The sequence below is a fragment of the Haliaeetus leucocephalus genome, unplaced genomic scaffold (genome assembly GCF_000737465.1).
Source record: "Haliaeetus leucocephalus isolate CR32 unplaced genomic scaffold, Haliaeetus_leucocephalus-4.0 Scaffold462, whole genome shotgun sequence".
Classification (NCBI taxonomy): domain Eukaryota; kingdom Metazoa; phylum Chordata; class Aves; order Accipitriformes; family Accipitridae; genus Haliaeetus; species Haliaeetus leucocephalus.
The window spans coordinates 7440789-7459698 of NW_010972898.1; the positions used below are offsets into that span (position 1 = coordinate 7440789).

The window sequence follows — 18910 nt, forward strand, 5'->3', positions numbered from 1 at the left end:
GTCAAAATACTGCATTGTTTTTCCTCCTGTATCCAAATGACTGTGAATGTTTTAGTGGCTATGCATATACAGTAAGTGAAAAAAAACAATAGTTCTCAAACACATCCTGCTTAGGTAAATGATTGTCAGCAAGATCAGCCTGCCTAAAGAAAAAAAAAAGTCCTGATTATGCAATGCTAAGTTTCTGTGATCTTTTCTCAGAAAGTTTCCTACTGAAACTTGCTCACCCTTGCGTGCATAGCTGTCATACTTCATTTATATTTATCCCAAACTGCACTAATTACTGTGGGTCATATGTGAATAATTAACTTCTTTTGCCTGAAGCAAAAGTAAAGGCCAAGATAAAAAAAGGTAAGATGAGATTAATACACAGAGTACGCTACATGTAAGTCTGAATACACCAACTTCTTACCAAGACCTGAGAAGTGTTGTGTAAAACACATTGAATTTTAACAGCATGACACAGATTTTCTCACTGGATCCATTGGCTAAATTCAGTGCTCGCCTTCTCTCTCGAGTGCACTTTACTTCTTACATTGCAGCAGGCATGAAGACATGACAATATAAAGCAGTTAACAGCTGACATTTAATAAAGGTTTTTGATTTGATATTATTTTTCTTTTCTCCCTGAAGGAATAAACCAACATCCAACATGACTGCAAAATACTTCAGGAAGCTGCCTTTTGGGGTGGGGATTCATTTCAGCCAGCTAACAGCCTGGTAGGTACCTGGGCTTCCTCTGTATTCAGCAGTGAAAGAAAAGCACCTTCACAAGCCAATCCCTGGGCCTACCTGAAGAGGGAATAACGTGCCCCAGAGGTGCCAATCCCTCTTCTCTGACTACCCAGAGATCCCAGACAGATAGCATAGCCTAGACACCCAGCTGCCAGGGCACCAAGGCTGGGGAGATGGATCCTACGATTACAGCAGGTACAGAAACTCCCTTCATGCTGCTGGAGAGTTACAGCTGCAAAAGCTGTAATTACCAACACCATTTCAAGCCTTCAGTGCCTAGTTTTGAGCACCCTAAGTGCACAGCCTGAGATTCAGCAGTGCAGAGTATCTAACACTGAGGGTGCGCTACCCCAAGCACTGGTCTGCCATGAGATCACTCATGAATTACAGACTCATGACAAATGTGATTCTCAGTGTTTTCAAACATCATGGTAGAGAAGAGCCTTCTGTATATCTGGGCTAACTTGGGTGTGACATTTCTGAGGTTGTTCAGATCTAGTTTTGTAACTCAGCTCCTTACATGATGCTTGCTTATGTTCCTGGGCTGGTTGCCAGTCTTGCAGGCTAGAAAAGAGTGACCTCCCTGTGGTATAAGCAAGTGAAGTGGTATTTTTGGTTCAAACCTAACAGTCTACTGTTTTCATGCCTCTGCTGGGCTCTCTGCCTTCTGATCTGCTACAGCCATATAATGCTCAAAGGGTGATACAGGCAAGACTAGGGAAAAAACTTAGAAATCAGGGCAGGGAGAAGGAAAGGGACAGAATAGGGTTAGATTGGGATAAAAGAAGTAAAACAAGAATGACAGAGAACAAGGTGAGAGGGTAAGGATATATAAAATGTATCAGAAGGCTAGGGATGGAAGACCACATTGAAGACAGGAAAGAATAGGGAAGAGGAAAAAAGAATTAAGACAAGACATGATAAATCAAGAGAGAGGAGAAGGCACAAGCATTAATGGGAAGATATGAAGAAACTAGAGTAACTGTCCTGGAGGGAAATGTAATGAAATTCCCAGATCACCAGAAAATTTCCACTGTTTAAGGAAGGGACTCTTACCTTACAGAAATTGGTTTAGTAGGGGGTATTAGGATGGAGCCTTGTTCAGTATTCCTCTCAACAAAAGTCCTACCAACCAAAAGACATATTGGAAAGAGTGATGGAGACGTGGCCTCATGTGAAATGGAGAAGCCATCACTTAATTTTTTAAAATAATATCTCATACTCTTTAGAGTACATCACACCACAGAAAGCGCCAGCAGATTCTCAGCAAAGAACAACGTGCTACATGCTGGATAAACACCATCTTTTCTCCAAGGAGTTACAAGAATGCTGAAGTACATTAAGAGCAGAGAGATCAATAAACTTTAATTTAAGCAAATCAGCAGCAGAGTAAGGAACAGCACTGAAACTCAGAGCGTTCTGTCCACTGCCTTTCTAGCCATCCAAGCAATCCCCTTTTAAATTGTTCTCGGTGACTTCAAATTGCTGGTGAGTTTATCCACAATAAAATTACAACAATTACACGTCATTGATTCAGCTACCCTTACATGCCTGTCACATAGACTAATAACAGCCCATAAAGTTAATAAGGACACCACGTATTGATTAAGTGTTAAGTAGTATCATCACTGAATGGGACCCAGCTCATCAAGGCACCTCTCCTGCATCTCTGTTGTAGGGACCTAGTGCAACCTATTCTCATATAATGACCGACTTCCCTCTGCAGTATGTGGTAGGTGCCTCTGAAAGCCTCCAGAAAGAAATACTGAGGTCTTGAGTTTACCCTTGAATTGAACTGAAGGCATTTAGTGGCACCAAGCAATTCAAAGGCTACATCTGTAAAAGCAAATAGTAGCTCAACAGGAGGTCTGTAGAGTGAAAAAAATGGTGCTGAAGATCCATGTCCACACTATATGCTCTTCTTGACGGTTTTCTTTGGACTAGCTCTGGTTAGTCCCAAGCAATGACCACCCATTGTTCACTGAAGCACAGTAGGTGTGTCCCTGGAGGCCACTTTTCTGTTTAGTTTCATCTGAAAGGAGCCTGGTTTGTGCTGACACTGGTCTTGTGCTGTGAAGTGGGGATCACAGGGAAGTTCAATTCAAAAGCACACTCTTGATCTGCACCAGAACACCAATGCTGGTGCACTTGCAGACATATCTGTTATTTAGGTACAGGCCTTTGGCTCTTAATGTAGGATAATGAATTCAATAGGTCCTAAATTAGGCAGAAGGGAACCTGCTTGGCTTAACCACGGTACACAGTGCCAGCAAAGTCTTACCTGTGTGCGTCCTCCTGTGAGCCTTCAGGTGGGAACTTTTTGTGTATACTTTGTTGCATCCCTCAAAGTCACACCGATGGATGCGCCGCTTCCTGGAGTCTGGAGACTCAGACCTTCTCTGACGCCTTGTGCTCTCAATACTGAATGGTGAAATTGAACTAGAAGACAGAACAGAAGCAAAAAAATTAAGAAAGAGCATGGTGTATATCCTGGGTCCCAAAAGATCAGCTGTAACGTATCATTGTGCCAGAAGTGACCTTAACAATTAATTAAATACTTCTTTTTCTACAATGTAGTCCACAGCACATATTTGAAACAATCTGTGCTTGAACTAGAGTGTATTTTGCAGCATGAAGTAATTAAACTCTTGATTTAGAAGCGCTTATTGCCAGAGAAAACACCACGATCCTTGAAATACTGCTCCAATAATGAAGTAGCCTGACTTTATCTGAGCTTTATTTCTATTTTACACGTGTCTAGATCCAAGCGCACTGAACCCTGCTTTCTAAACAACTTTATATATAGCCTCTATAATTTCTGTTTGACAAGTTTAAATAGATAAAAATCCTGAAACCTTTTATAGAAAAGTGTTTCCAGTACCCAGATCTGGACTATGGATCCTCAAGTTTGGCCAAACACCTGTTGTTTGCTTGCGTACAGATTGCTAACAGATCCGTATCACCCTGCAGCAGCTATTTTTCCATTTCCTTATTTAACAATTCTCAATCTATCACCTGCAAGTCAATGAATTTTACTTTCTTTTAGACCACTGATAAATAAAAAGTTTATTAGCACAGGGCCAGTGAACAATCCCTACAGAAATGCAAATGGTCATCGAAGATACTCCATTTACAGCAACGTCCTAAGGCCTATCAGTTGTCCTAATTTTAAGCAATTAAAAATATAATGTTGAAGTCACATTGCTTGAGTTTCTAAATACAGTGCATACTGAGGCTAATACTTGAAGAAAGCCTGCTACAACAATGCACTTGCCTCAGTTAGATAAACCTGTGTCATAAACTATTATCAAGCTGGAATACCAAGATCCAAACCCTCATTGACTTCCATTAATTATATTACCCAGCAATAAATCATTATTAATTGATCGCCTTATCAACCCCATTATGGTTATACTGCACAGCAGTCACGTTCACCTACAGCTATAGTAGCCTGTTTAGCTACTTTAAGTACTGGAACACCATTGGCCTTCTTCAAGTTTCTGGGGCTTCCCCCACATTCCTGGGTTTATTGACATTTAAGGTAAATGATCTAGAGATTCGTCAGCCAGCTCTTTTAAACTCTTAGTTTAAAGTTCTCAGTTCTCCTGAAAGAATTTGTGACTGTCATATGAAAATGAATCGGAGGAAAAGAAACTGAATCTGATCACAAAAAGAAGCACGAATCTTTGGGGAAGCTAAGATACTGAGAAAGGCATTTGAAAGAACCACTGATGTTGATGCATCTGCTGAGAAGCTCCTGTGTCAACACCAATCTGCAACCTTCTGTTACAATAGCCGCTGCTATTACAGCTATAGCTTTTCTGGAAAAAAACTTCACTTTTAGAGATTTCCAGAATTTGCTGAGGACTATTTATATTGGGTTAAAACTTTGCATAAAGCATCTTGCACTGTTAGCATGTGATTTCACTGATGTTCCAATTCTCTGCATTACAAATCTTTAAGCCTTGAATTAATGGTAGTCCAAGTGCCACATTTTTCTCTTTGTTCAAATATTTTTACAGTACAACCCTAATTTAAAGCAATATTTAAAAAAAAATGGAGTACTCTGTTTCTGACAGCCCTCTTTTTCTCTTAACACTTGATATATATTCATATTTAACCTTCAGGCAAAGAGATTTTCCAGATTAATTATTTTTGCCTATAATACAATATGTGTAAACGGGTGTGCGGGGAATTTCTGAAATGGAAAAAGAAATGGACAGACAGTCATAATATCAACATTAACTAGCAAAAAGTAGTCCCTAAGAGAGTAAGACACATCAGCACTAACTATATGACAAGAATACAGATATGTTTAGCTGTCACAGAAATGGCTTAGGAATTGCATGTAAGCATCTGCATCTCAGGGCAAATAAAAGTCTTGGGTTAGATGTTTCACTGAGAACCGTCTTGCTACTCCAGTTTTTTTTTTTAACTATCCCACCAGCTAAAATAAAAAGCAAACATGTAAATCTGTTCATAAAGCTCAATACTGAAGGTACAAAATCCAGTGCTCAAGACCAGAAAATCTTTATCTTTAAAAATAAATATCTGTGCATCATTTTTGTGTGAATATGATTTATGAGCCATCTTAAAAGCCTATTTTGTAACAGGGCGTTCAGATCCTGGACAGTACAGCCAGTTTAAATGGGAGGAGGATCAAGCTTATAAGGCTGCTGCAACTTCCAGCCCCAAGACAAAGCAAGCCTTAAGCAGAGTCAGCACCTTGTAAAAAGCTATTTGTCATATACAAGAAAGTGACCTCGTTGCTGGGAACTGCTCTGTGCTTTCCTGGGTGTTTGTACAGGAGAGGGTGGCATAAAGCAGTACCACGAAGGTGGCACACGATCAGTGCTGCTGCTTCTTAACTGGATTGTTCCCTCTTTCTAAAATGCAAAGCATCCTACCTATTCCACGCCAGGGAAAATAACCGAGTAAACCACACAAGGCGACGTGCATTGCCACCATCCCCTGGGAGCTTCACAGCCATCACTTGCTCAGCGTTACCAACTGCTGGAACCAGCAAATGTAACCTCATGCCTTCCCTTTGCAGCAGTGCAGGCTGAATGACAAACTAACCAGCAGAACAGACTCACGTGGCAAGTGAGAGCACACCTCCAAGGTGATCTTCCTCTGCCACTCTAACTCCCATGGCACAGGGGGACCCCCCAGTGCAGACACGCTCAATGGTGGAAAAGGAGCCAGATCCTACCTGATACCACCAGCTTTGTTTTAGCCTTACAAAAGCTGTGTGACTTTTAAAAATGGAGATACCACAGGAAGCCCTAAAAAGAGCACAAAGCGCTTTTTTGAGCTTCCTGAGGTTAGTCCCTCTCACAGGAACTTTCAGTTGATTTGCTGATGTTCTTTCCCTTGGCCATAGAGCAGTGAAGGGACACCCTCCTTTTTCGCAAGCAATTTCTACAAAATACCCTCACTGACTACACAGACATAAAAAAAGTCCTCAAAACCATGTCTGGGGCCTTTTAAAGGCCACAGGAGTTCTGCCAGGTGGCTCTGGTCAGCACAGGGCTCCAGAAACTACTGTTTGATGGCACCACAGTGGACAAAGACTTTGAGAATGGACATGACAGGGAACTCACAGGTATTTATTTTTTTTTACTGAGTTTTTTCTTTTGTTTATAATGTATTTAAAATCACATAAATTAAATAAATTAAAACAACAACATATCGTAGCAGCCTCTTTTGACCATAGGTGTCCCTCACAGACTGCCCAGAGTGAAGACCTGAAAACACGTCAGCAGCCAAGAGCTGCCAGGGTGCCCAGACCAGGAGCTGCCAGTTCTTCTGTTAATGGCCAAGATCTCAGTCAGCCTTTAAGGCTCAAGGTGGGGTTTAGCAATAGGACTGACACCAGATGTAACATCCCAGCAAAACTGCAGGATGCCTCAAATTACTGCCAATACACCAAGTTTGAAAGAGAAATTAACAAAGAAGAAAACTGGGTTCTGACCTGTCAGCTGGACATTTATTTATTTGCAGTTTGTTATTTCTAAAAACTGTAAAATTTCTATGTTAGTGTAAAAACTGTTACACTAACAGAAATCCTGGGAGACTGCTGGCTGCCTCCATAAGCAGCTGCAACACCTGTGCTCAGTACTGCTCATAGGGGGAAAATGAATGAAACCAATGTGAGCATTTACGGTGATTTACAAAACTTCAGCTGTGTTATTTCCAGCTAGAAGTGAAAACACGCATCTGCAACTCACGCATGGCCAAATGCTTGTCTCTCTGATGAAAAAAAGTCTGCAAAGTAAAACAAAGACTGGGGCTTTGCCGGTAGATGGCCATCAAGTTCTGCTGAACATGATCTGCGCTGCATGTGAAGGGGATTAAAACAGCCCTGTTAATGCGGGATTATTTCTCCTTTCTATGGTTGCTGCCCATGACCTCCTAGGTGTTTCGCCTCTGTTCTACATACAGACTGTGAAAGGCCCTTAGGATATGCAGTAACACTGTTAAACGCAGATGTAGCAGGTCTTTTTATACCAATCCTGTTGTCTTCTAAGCAATATGCAGAGCAGAGCTGCCCGGGGAGCATGGTATGTTTATTAAAGCCTTGAACTGTGTTCAGTGCTGCGACACGCCAACAACATGCCATGCAGTGACAAGTTGCTGCGCACTGGCTGCTCCCCACAAACAGCCTGCTCATGTGCTCTCACCCTGTGGCAAACATGCAGTGTGTCGGCCACCAAAGGACGAGCTTCCTGGTGCTGCCAGCAAGGTGGGCAAGAGCTGGCTGACACGGCCAGCATGGAGCTGCTGATGTGCAGCCAGCCACGCTTCGCTCTTTGCTGTACAAACCCAAACAGTGTCGCAGTGTTGTGTTTTTGTCCTTGTGATTGCCACCTTTACTCTTCCTTGGCCCCTCCGCTATGAGCTCAGGCTCTTTGGTTATGTCTCCTGCCTGCCTCGCAAAAGACCTCATGGAAAACACACTGACCCAGGGCAAACAGGTATAGACCAGCTTGTGTCCAAAGTCCCCCACACCTTACCATACGTCCCTCCTTCATAGCATTCAGAATATACTACCTTCTTCCCTAGCTGGCCCTGTAGTTAAACAAGGGACTTAAGGCTGCACCTTAACATTAGTCTACGGCTGTGAAAAACAGACGTTAACTTCACTTCAGGGTGAGACCCAGGCACATATCAGCTGTGTCTCCTCCATGCTGGCTACCACGAGAAGGAAAAACAGACTGGGCTCAGTGCCGTGTGGCATCTGCTTAGCCCGGATGAGGGGCTTGGCAGGCCAAAGTGTGCCCCACAAGGTGGGCATAATGCGAGCTGTGGCCCTCTTGTGTTTCTCAGGCTCTGGGCTGTTGAAGGACGTGATTTGGCTAAGATAGCATACCAGGACAGTCCTGCTCCAGTTGCTTTCCCTTGTGTTGGCACTGGCACTTGTCTGACTGCAGGGAGACAGTTCAGGGACCCACAGTAACGAAAAGTCAATTCTGCAAAAAAAACCTGAGCCGCTTGCTTGCTTTTGCTAGTTTAACTCCCGAAATAGTGGAGTCTGCCAAGTACCTGCACTGACACATGGGAGAGGATGGGAACCCGTGTCCAAGGGTTAGGGGCGTGTCATCACCCCCTTCAGTGGCAACTAGCTGTGATTACCACCAATGCCGCAACTTCCATGGAAATTTAGAATTTGTATGAAGAAATCAAGAATGTGGACATAAGCAATCAACACAAGGAACAACTGGAAAATCCAGCTTTCGCTCCACAATGAAGCTTATTCTTGTGATACTTGTATATATAACACACACAAAAATAAACACATAAATGGATAGGCTGAAAGCGAAAATTGGGAGATATTACCATGCTAAATACTTAGGAGGTGACAACATGCCTTGGCAATACAGGATAGAACCAACAGGCCAACATTCATATCTCACCCTCAGGCCAATTTTGGACGTCCAGATATTTACAGTTTTTCTTTGGTTTTAAAGGGAAAAAAGATAAAAATATACGATATTCAAATATAAAAATAGTGTATAAATTTAGCAATGTGAATCTTTGCTTTATGAAATACGAAAAGCTTCTGGGCCAACCTGTTAGTCGTAGCAACTAAAACTGCAGGCAAATGAAATAAAAGCAGAAAACTAGAATATCACATGTCTGCATTCAGATGGTAATGAGCAGCTGAAGAAAATCCTTGGACCTCCAGCATTTGCTCAGCAATCAAAGGGAATCTGGGCTGCAGAAAGAAACATCATGGGTTTTGGCCACTTAGCATTTACAGAAAGTAGAGCTCTTAAGTGAATAACTATGGGCGCTAAGTCGAGCTTTCTCCATTATTTTTGAAAATCTTGGCCTTTGGATCCAGTGGTGGGACAGCACCCCCTGAGCACATCGAGCAGCACGCTCAGGCAAACCCACAGCAGCTGTCTGTCCTCCTTCGGGTGAAGCAGGGCAGTAGTGACCGCAAGCAGCTCACAGAGCAGCTCCCTGCCAAGGACAGTCAGAAGCAGAGACGACCGCTGTCCCAATGCCTTTGCTTGGCTCCTTTGGCACATTTCTGAATCGAGTGAACATGTGCACAGCAGCACACCACTCATTCAGCGAGCTAATCTCACTTACGATAAAGTATCTTCTTTCTGTTAAGACCTTCAAGTTTCAGATGCTAACAGGCATGACATGGGTACACTGTGCGTTTTTGAAAAGGGGAATTGAACCACGTTTCCCAGTCTCCAGCTCTCCATTACTTTCTTTTGTAGTAGCTTTTCACATAACGTAATTGCATTTTCTGATAGCTCGTATAATGTTACCTTCCCACTCAGGATATTGGTGAAAGTATCCTTATAAACACTACATATTAAACTGTAAAGAAATATGATATGGATTATTTTTCATTACAGTTTATAAAACTTCACCTAGTAGTGAGATGCCAAAATCATGCTATATAAAAACATAGTAGTTTTTTTCTTTAATATGCCTAAATATCAGTGTAGACTCCTGATAAAGTCCTCCCCTCAAATATTTAGTCACTGCTTTTTAATACAAAGTTTCTACTGTCTCCTGTTCACAGACTAACAGATGCACATGCATATATACATAAGTATTTTTTCTCCTCTTTGATTCTTAGATTCTAATTAATATTTCATGAAAGGTAAACAGCTGCCTTAGGAATGTTAGACATTAGAACATATCAAGCAGTACTTAAGGTGATCATAAAAAGAAAATACATACTACTCTTTTATTAGTGGTAGTTACTTCAATCAGTGTACTTTAAGGTGATGTTATACTGGAAATTATACTTTTTTTGTCAAGAAAGAAAGGAGAAACTTGGCAGCATACACAAACAGTACACATATTAAATGGGAAAAATCACATGGGTAAACAAGACACAGATAAGACATGATTTGAATACATTTGGTTCAGGAAGTGCCTGAGCTGGAGATGGTGGGAAATCGCACTGGGAGCAGATGGTGGTAGGAGCATGGTAAGTTTGCCCTGTTACACTCTGTCCTAGGTGTCCACTGCTGGCTGCTGCCAGAGGCAGAGTCCCGGGCAAGAGGATCCTCTTCTGCGGCTCCATTCAGCCATTCCTGTGCTCTTACATCCCTGTCCTGGGTGGTCAGCAAACAAAATACCCTGCACATCTCTGACCACAACTTCATCTGCTGTATTTATTCCTGCTGAGACCAGCTAAAGTTACTTGAACTGTTGAGCTGCCTTGTAATACTCAAGTGTGTTACAACATCTCTCCGGCTGTGGTGGAACCGAAAGCACGACTATACATGAAACAAACTTCTGGCAGAGGGAAAGAGCTTTGGGGTCTGCTAGGAAAAGCACTGATGTCAACCATGGCATGCATCCTTACCTAAATTATCCATCACCTCTGTTATCAGCTGTGTTAAGCTGAGACATGAGAATGAGACAGTTGCCTGATCCTCCTGATCTGTGTTTGTGCTGTGGGACCCAGGAGCACTTTGCGCTCTTAGAGCAGTGCTGTCCTGGGGTGTATCCCAGCTCCATTCTGGGCTGAGACCCAAGTACACACCACATTCTCCTCTTTCACGCCGTTCTTCTGTCCTGGGTTTCTAAGGAAAGGAAGCGGGGCCAGGAAGTATCTATGACATGCTCCAGCACGTCCCCAGATCTGATGACTGGAGGACTGGTACTGCAAAGCACACTTCCGATAGAGAAAACCTATAAATCAAGCCTAAGATGAACTCTGGAATGCCACTAAAAAAACCCCCACACCAAAACTTATCATCTATTTTACCCTTATCATTGACCAAGCAAATTTTACCCTATATTGTGTAAAAAAGCAAAGGAATTACATGTTAACTATCTTGCACATAACCATTGCCTACATAATTAAAATGTTTATTCCTGGTTTTGGGAAAGTTCACAGACATATGACAACTTGCACCACCTGCAGATCCTGCTGTAAGAACCAGAACCTGGGCCAGCCTCTAAGCAGAGACAAACTTACTCCTGCACAACAACATCCAGCCATAGCCAAGCATGGGCAACAGCAGCTCCTGACCAGTGACACCCCTACTGAATTACTGGGCTGCCACTTAACAAAGACAAATTTCACATTTCTCTTAACATGGCAGGACATACAGAACTTGTTTCTACCTGTAAAAGTTTTAGAAACATTTGACAGTAAGGCTATGATGTTTCACACATGTACAAAATACTTTCAGCAATTTTAAACAATTCTGCTTCATTGCTCTCTGTCTTTCCCTTGGTTTGGATACATGGACTCACATTAGGTGAGACACTTGTCCTTATATTTTGCCATAGATTTTGAGATAACAAATTACAGTGGTTGTTTAAATCTGTTTAGGAGGTATTTTTTTCTAACACATGCAACATACAGAAGATGCATGGCTGCATCACCAACAATTTCAGCTTGTCAGGACAGCTGAACAAAGTGCAAAGACTCCTCTGGATGCTGAAGCCCACGTTAACACCTCTTTTTGTAACATGCTGCATTACCATGGAATAAAGAGTAATAGAAAAACTCAGCTGGGGAGGGACCTATCAACCTTCTGCTCAGCAGGGTTAACTTCAGAGCTAGATCAGATTGTTCATGGCCTTGTCCTGTTGAAGTCTGAAAATGTTCGAAGGTGGAAGAAAAATGGGTCTCTCTGGGCAACATGTTCCAGTGCTCAGCCACACTCATGTTCTAAAGGGAATTTCTAACGAATGCTCATTTTTTCTAAATAGTTCCTACATAAATGTTTATATTTATAAATACAGATATCTACACATTATAATGAAAGATAACCAAGTGGCCATGAGCTAATGCAAGTCTGAATTTATTTCTTTTTTAAAAAAAATTAGCATATTTTTCTTTAGCCCAATGGTCATCTGAGCTGAAGGGGAAATCCATGAAAATAAGGAAACCTCAAGCAGTGGGGTAAACGTATCTTCACAACGAACTTGCAGATGGAATAAAGTACCTGAGCAAAGGACTGTTCTTTGGATCTGAAGACAAAGCATTGTACGTCTTCCAGAAACCCTGTATGCCAAACGTGTTTGATGCACGCTAATTCAGGCCTGGGAGCCTAACCTGGTCTAGCAGAGAAAAAGCATCTTATTTCACCCCCTCCTTTCAGAGCTGGCAGAACAGCAGTGATCATTCACGAGATCTCTTAACGCACCAGCCATCCTAATGCTCCTTCCAGACGGAGGCTGCATCAATGCCGTGTCTGTTCTTTCTTTTTTGTACCCTTTTAGAAAGAGCAGAAAATTGGGTAACTGAGTACCTCCAGCTCAGCTTTGAGAGCACAGGGCCCTGCTTTTTACCTTTCCTGTTTCTTTCTGATTCATATTTTTCCTTCATGTTTTTCTGGCAACACATATGCAAACAAGCTACAGCAATACTGGTATTCTCAGCAGAGGAAATTAAAAAAGGGAAATAAAGACTACTCTGTTGGAGACAGAGGCTGAGCTGAAATTTCCAGCATGGAAATTAGATAAGTATGTACATATTCACGTCTTTCACCTTTGTTCTGGTTACCTGTAGAAGCAGCACAGACACTTTACTTACTAGTGCAGGACTCCCTGCACGTTGTACCTTGCTTTCCAGATTTTACTTTCTTCTCATATCTCTAATTCTGATTTCTCACACCTGTGCAGCACAGTAGTCAGTCCCAATGTCTGTACCATGATGACTCTTGCCTGTGCATCCACCTCTTCTTGTTGGTCAGACTAACAAATGTGGAACTGATGACCGCAGTGGTGATTAAAAATTCCCTCTTCTGTATCCTTAGCTGACAAAATTGTCATATAATGTCTTGCCAGGTCAGTGACATTAAATGAGGACATTGCATCCACTGGGACTGAAGCTCATGTGAATGACCTTTTCTTCCTTCCTTTTCAGAAGGTTTATTATTCGTAAGTTACATATTTGATTACCCTGGATACCCACGTATAATGCAGTTATGGGTGTTCATCTGCCATATTCTGTGTCACCAAGCAGATTTTGGTAACTGCTAAATAGTTGACTCCATTGAAGTGTACACTTTGGTGCTTATATATATGTAAAGATAACCTGCCACCCCCAATAGAATGTCACCTCAAAACCCCAATTTTATATGCCCCACAGCCCTCTAGAAGCTCCCTCAGCTCTAGAAGCTGAGAATATACATTGCAAAGAATTAATCTATTGCAGAGATAAAATAAGTATCATACCTATTTGATCTGGCTAGGAAAAAAAATGGACTAAATAATTTAATTCATTTGGGGACAAAAAAGTTACTGAGCACAAGATCGTACTTCAGGGATCTGGGTTTCTTTTTCTAAAACTACTTTCTAATTGATAAAGTTTGAGATTTATGTTTGGGTTTTTTTTCTCCTTCCAGAGCACCCTCTCCTATTGAAAGGAATTTTTTACAAAAGAACATAAGAAATTATTCCATAAATCAAAATTGTTACTATACCCCAGAGGCCATACAGATTGTGTTACCAAGCATTTTCGTTAACAATAAGGAATCCTGATGTATTTATGTTATACAAGAAGCTAGCTTTTCTATTCAATATGCTAACTTGTACCTGGCTTTACAGTCTGGCATGTTGATGAAGTACCTCTTAATTTAGATTACAAGATACTTGCTACACCTTTTTTGCTGTTTTGTGTTTGCAAAGCAAAATAAGTACAGTGAGGTCCAAATCCATGAACAGAGTATTAATAAACTACTGCAATACGAAGAAACCCCACTACCTCTCCTTGCATCTGTGGTTTTACACACCTACTTATAATATAGTCTCACCTGAAAACCAAGCAATGTTCTGGGCTTCACCGGGTCCAGCTCCTCTGGCTCTTTTCCCAGGAACCGCAATTTCTTTTATCTTCCTGCCTTATATTTTCCTTCTCTCTTCCCTCAGACTTGCTGCCACCTCCCCAGCTGGGAACTGCCTCTCTAGAGAATCACAGGGCCAGGTTTTGTCACTGAGTAAGATATTTACATAGGCAGAAATTTATATAGTTGCAGTATCACCATATTTGCTGGTATCTGTAAGATTTCTAGTGGCTTCATCTGCACACCGTGATAGAAAACGTCCTTGAAAGTTATAGAAATCACTCAGCCTTAAAATTTCTGAGAAAGAGGAACCCATGACTACCATCTATGAGCTACAAGAGTTACGCTATCTTTTTACTGGCCTTGCACAGATTGGTTGGACCATGTGGGGCAACCATTCCTTTTCTTCTCTCCATCGCTGAAATCAACCTGATTTCCATCCAGTGAATGCTCAGCCTGCACTCTGAGTAACTGCAGGTAGGTAGAGTCTTCCCACTTGCAATTAATTAGGCAACAGAGCACTTACCTACTTTTCACACATACCAAAAAGGCAAATTTCCACAATTCCTTGTTTATCTTTACAGCAGTCAAAAAGATATCCAGCTTGGATGTGTGCCTTGGAAAAGTCCAGCACAGCTGCCATTGTCTTCAGTGGAGTCAGACAAATGTTCTCCCAACAGAAAAAGGAAACCAGAGTATTGTGGATTTCATGAATCGGGTCTTCTTAACACTTTCTCACCAAGGCAGCACTCTGTTTACGATCTCAAGTGCTCATGGGCAGGGCAAGATTTGATTAAGAGCAAAATTTCTTCTGTAGGCAGACTGCATATGGCCATAAGGTACATTTTGTACTAAGAAATCTAAGGAAATATGTCTTTAACAGATCTGTTTGTCACATCAGAAATTGCTCCATTTGCACTCAGAGTACAGTCTATATTCTTCACAATAAATACCCCATAACACTTTTTCAAGAGCATTGGTTAGGCTGGTGGCCAAACAGCTCCAGTACTCTGGGCTTCACTGGGTCGAGGTGGCTGTGTGGGCTTGCTCTCAGGCTCCTCCACTTGAACAACGAGGTGGTTCTCACTGTGGCTATTCCCTGGTCGGAAAAAACTACAGATGCCTTTAGGATAACAATATTCTTCTTTAGAAAGGCAAGAACAAAATCCTGATGACTTTTTGTCATCAAAGTAAAGGGTCAAGATTTCACCCTATGCATGCTCTAGCCCTGCTAAGGCAAAATCAGACTGAGGACTTGGCTGGTTATATTAACTGTATGTGAATTTATAGGAAAGTTCTCATGCAAGGATTTAAACTGGGTAAGATTCAAATGAAGTTGCTTCTTCAGGTTTTTGAAATGTGACACAATGCGTTCTCCTGATAAGGAATGCTTTCCCACTGGCTAAAGGGTATATGCCTCCCTTTGGGATGTCAAGTATTCAATTATTTGAGGGAAATTATTCTGCTATTTCCAACAGACATTGAATGTTTTGTTCAGAAAAGGATAAAAGCATACAAAGTTGAACAAGCTTTGCAACTGTCAGATTTTTGACCCAGCTCTTCCCTAAAGACTTGCAACAGGCAAAACTGCATATTTGCAGGCTTTATGAAATAAATTTTATTTAACTTCATCCCACAAGAATTATTTAGATAAATATTTAGAAACAATGCTACCCAGCAAAAGAAAGAGAATTCATAGTCATATAGTTTTGTAGTTAAATGAACACTTTTTCACAGGGGGTTAAATAGACACTGTTTTCAGATTAGCACACTTTTTCCTTTGATTCAAAAATGCCTCGGGGAGGAGGGAAGGAACTCAGTTTCCATCCATGCAGAAACATCACCCAGTCACCAGCAGGATTTCTTGCAGATGCCTTAGAAACGCATATCAGACCTCCTTCATCTGCATGATACTCCTTGTCCTATTTAGTGCTAAAGAGTATTTCTATGGCCTTGTTATTACTTGGTGTATACATTTTTTACATTACTCTCACTGTAATTTATTTTCACACTTGGAAGCATGCTCACATTACAAAGGAAACCTTGCGAAGGAGCAAAGCGGATCTGTCTAGCTGCTCTCTGAAGCTGGCGCATCCCTCCCGACTGCATCTCCTACAACGCTGAGAATCAAGGGATGATAATAACAGGCCACTCTGTTCACCTTGCTAATTTATGCATGTTGCTCATTAGCGCTCTGCCAAGCGTAGTTTTTAAGTCCCAAAGGTAGGTCAACAGATATCAGTGGCTAGAAAAGAGTGCTCTGAATTTCAAGCATCTTAAATGTGTGGTCAGGAGCACTGGTCTAGGACCCAGCGGTCCCTTGGTTTGCCACAGGTTTCCTGCATATATTAGCCCAAAGCCAGTTGTGCTGACCCAGGATCCAGTTCATTCATCTCTGGAATTTCTGAAAGCACCAGTCTCCCAAATCTTCACCAACAGGATGTTTGGTTTAATAACTTAAATCCACATCAGGACTTCTTTAGTTGTACTTTTAAACTAAATTTCCTCTTTTTTGGGGGGGGGGGGGGGAAACCCCCCACCCCCCCCTTCTGGATATTTTCCCCTTCCAAATCTACTAAAATCTCTGCTTATTTACTATCTGAGATATTACAAACAGTATCAGTCACCAAATAAAGCACCAACTAGTACTGCCAATATAGTAATTAAGAACAACCGGCGTGCTTACACTCAAGCTTCTACTGGAGAAATCAGAGTCTGTTAAAATCTAGCAAAACTCAACCCTGCACATATGTTGTTTTGTTTTGTTTTGTTAAATGGGATGGAACATAGCAGAACTTTAAAGATCAAAAAACCCCCGTAATTTCCTAAAACATTTGGAGCCTTCGCATGCAGTAAAAAGGGATAATTATCAAAGCATTTTGCTGTCACAATTGTTCATTTGGAAGAGGCACTGAAAAAAACCCAAATCCAAATCCACAACTCCCAGCACGACAGAATGACGTTGCTGTAACTACAGTAGATAAAAAGTGTTACGCAGGTGAAGGGAGACATCACAGTGGCATTTGGCGCAAGGCCAGATGAGACAACCACGACCATTTCAAGTGACTGCCTGAATAAGACAAGCTAGACATCTCACCCTGGAAATGGGGTCCCGCACCCCACATGCACCACTGAGCTGCCCGCTGCTTTGGGGAGGTGTTGCTGCTGACACCGCCTGGGATGTGAGGGAGGTTGCTCAAGGCACCTCGTGACACCCACCCAGAGGTGAAGGAACACATTTAAGTGGGGAAAAGAGAGCAGGGCTCTTCCCTCCTACCACAGATCTCATTTCTTTGCCCCTGTTACATACTTTTATCCCATACAGGAGGGATGGAGGGAGGAGGACTGTCATCACAAACTGAAACCGGGTTTAACACAAGATCACAACTTTGACACACAAAACCCAACTCGATGTGCCCATATCTGGTTGTTTTGGGTTTTTTTTCTTCCAAAAATATTGCTGTAGGGAAGACATTCACTTCAATTACACCCCTGAATCCTCTTTGGAAACTCCCATTTCCAAGTCCACCTCTTCCCCCTCTGCCTGGATAAGTGCAGGTCCATTTTAAGTTTTGTATTAGCCATAAAAGCAGCCAGAAAATCCCTTTCTCATTTAAGTCTCACATTTGGCATCTCAAATGCAACCCAGCTTGTTACACAAACTGAGGTAGAAGTTTTAAATACTGATATAATGGATATTTTAATAGTAAAAATGTTAATTAAATGTGATGTAGAAGCATCTTGTGGCACAACATGCCATACAGGAGGTAGGTAGTGGATGTGGACTGGCATACCCACCCCACCGCTCGCCCCGCAACAGGCACAGAATAAAGCTGTAGTGCTTCTGTCAACGTATTTGTTCAAAGTAGTGTTTAAACTCTGTGTTCGCTGGCCAGTTATTTCTTGCTCTTGTTATGGTCTTTCCTACAAAAATGAGATGTCAGAATTTCAATATGTTTTGTGTTCAGTAAATTATACTTGTTTTCAAAACATCTTTAACCTTTTCAGCGGCCAGTAGCCTGGCAGGCAGACCTCTTGTGTCTTTTCATACTAAAAGTCTGACAAACATCTTCTGAAAAAGGCAAGGCAGGCAGGAAGATAGTATGTAAAATTACAGAATATCAGCCAAACCAGTAGCGCATACTGCATTGCTCTCTAACACTGGGATGGTAAATCCTACTATCTCATTTCTGTGACAAAAAATTGGGCAACAATAAAAAATGGCCCAGTATTCATCTGTTTTTGTGACAGGCTGCTTACATTTCAGTCTCTGGAGCTCAAAGAGCAGAGATGTGGTTTACGTAGATGTGCCGCGGGTGAGCTTCTTTTTCTGAAGGGCTGAAGCCTAACTCTACCAATCTGAAAGCACTAGATTTAAAAGTCATTTTGAAGAACAACTCTGTTTTGAAGTCTCACATTATTTCAGAGCCCATCTTACTCAACAATACCATTTGGAAGTATACCCCAATTAAATGCACAGCTGCTCATTAAAGCAATGTGTTACATTCAAACAGTGGCAAACATCAGGAAGGAGGATAACATGGCTTAGGGGTCCAGAGTCCTGCAACTATTTCCTGGGTATCCTTAGTCCTGTCCCTTATTCTTTTTGTGGTTTAGCTCCTGATTTGAAAAGTGTGGGGATACTTCCTCCTTTTCTCCCTCTTCTTCCCACCACCTTAGGTGTATCACCTTTTTGGGAAGTGGCTGAATCACACGCTTGTATGAAAACACAGGTTTTCCAGGCAGAAGAGTAAATGCTATCACTAAACAAAACTAACAAATTCTAAAAGTATATCGTATAAAAGATCAAAACGTAATATCTCATCATTTCTGACCCTGCTAACAGCCAGTAAATGCTACTTACTGTTTGCAATGATGGTTGGAGTGTGTTT

The 18910-nt window shown here is 41.7% G+C and overlaps 1 protein-coding gene across 2 annotated transcripts in view; it reads right to left on the bottom strand.

Moving 5' to 3' along the window:
* The window catches only part of KLF12 (Kruppel-like factor 12), a 171012-nt gene that overhangs the window by 14707 nt on the left and 137395 nt on the right, over positions 1–18910 (bottom strand). For both annotated transcript variants that reach the window (XM_010575255.1, XM_010575254.1), the window contains one exon: positions 3017–3174. In XM_010575255.1, the coding sequence (XP_010573557.1) occupies positions 3017–3174 (158 nt within the window). The remainder of the gene's footprint in view (positions 1–3016; positions 3175–18910) is intronic.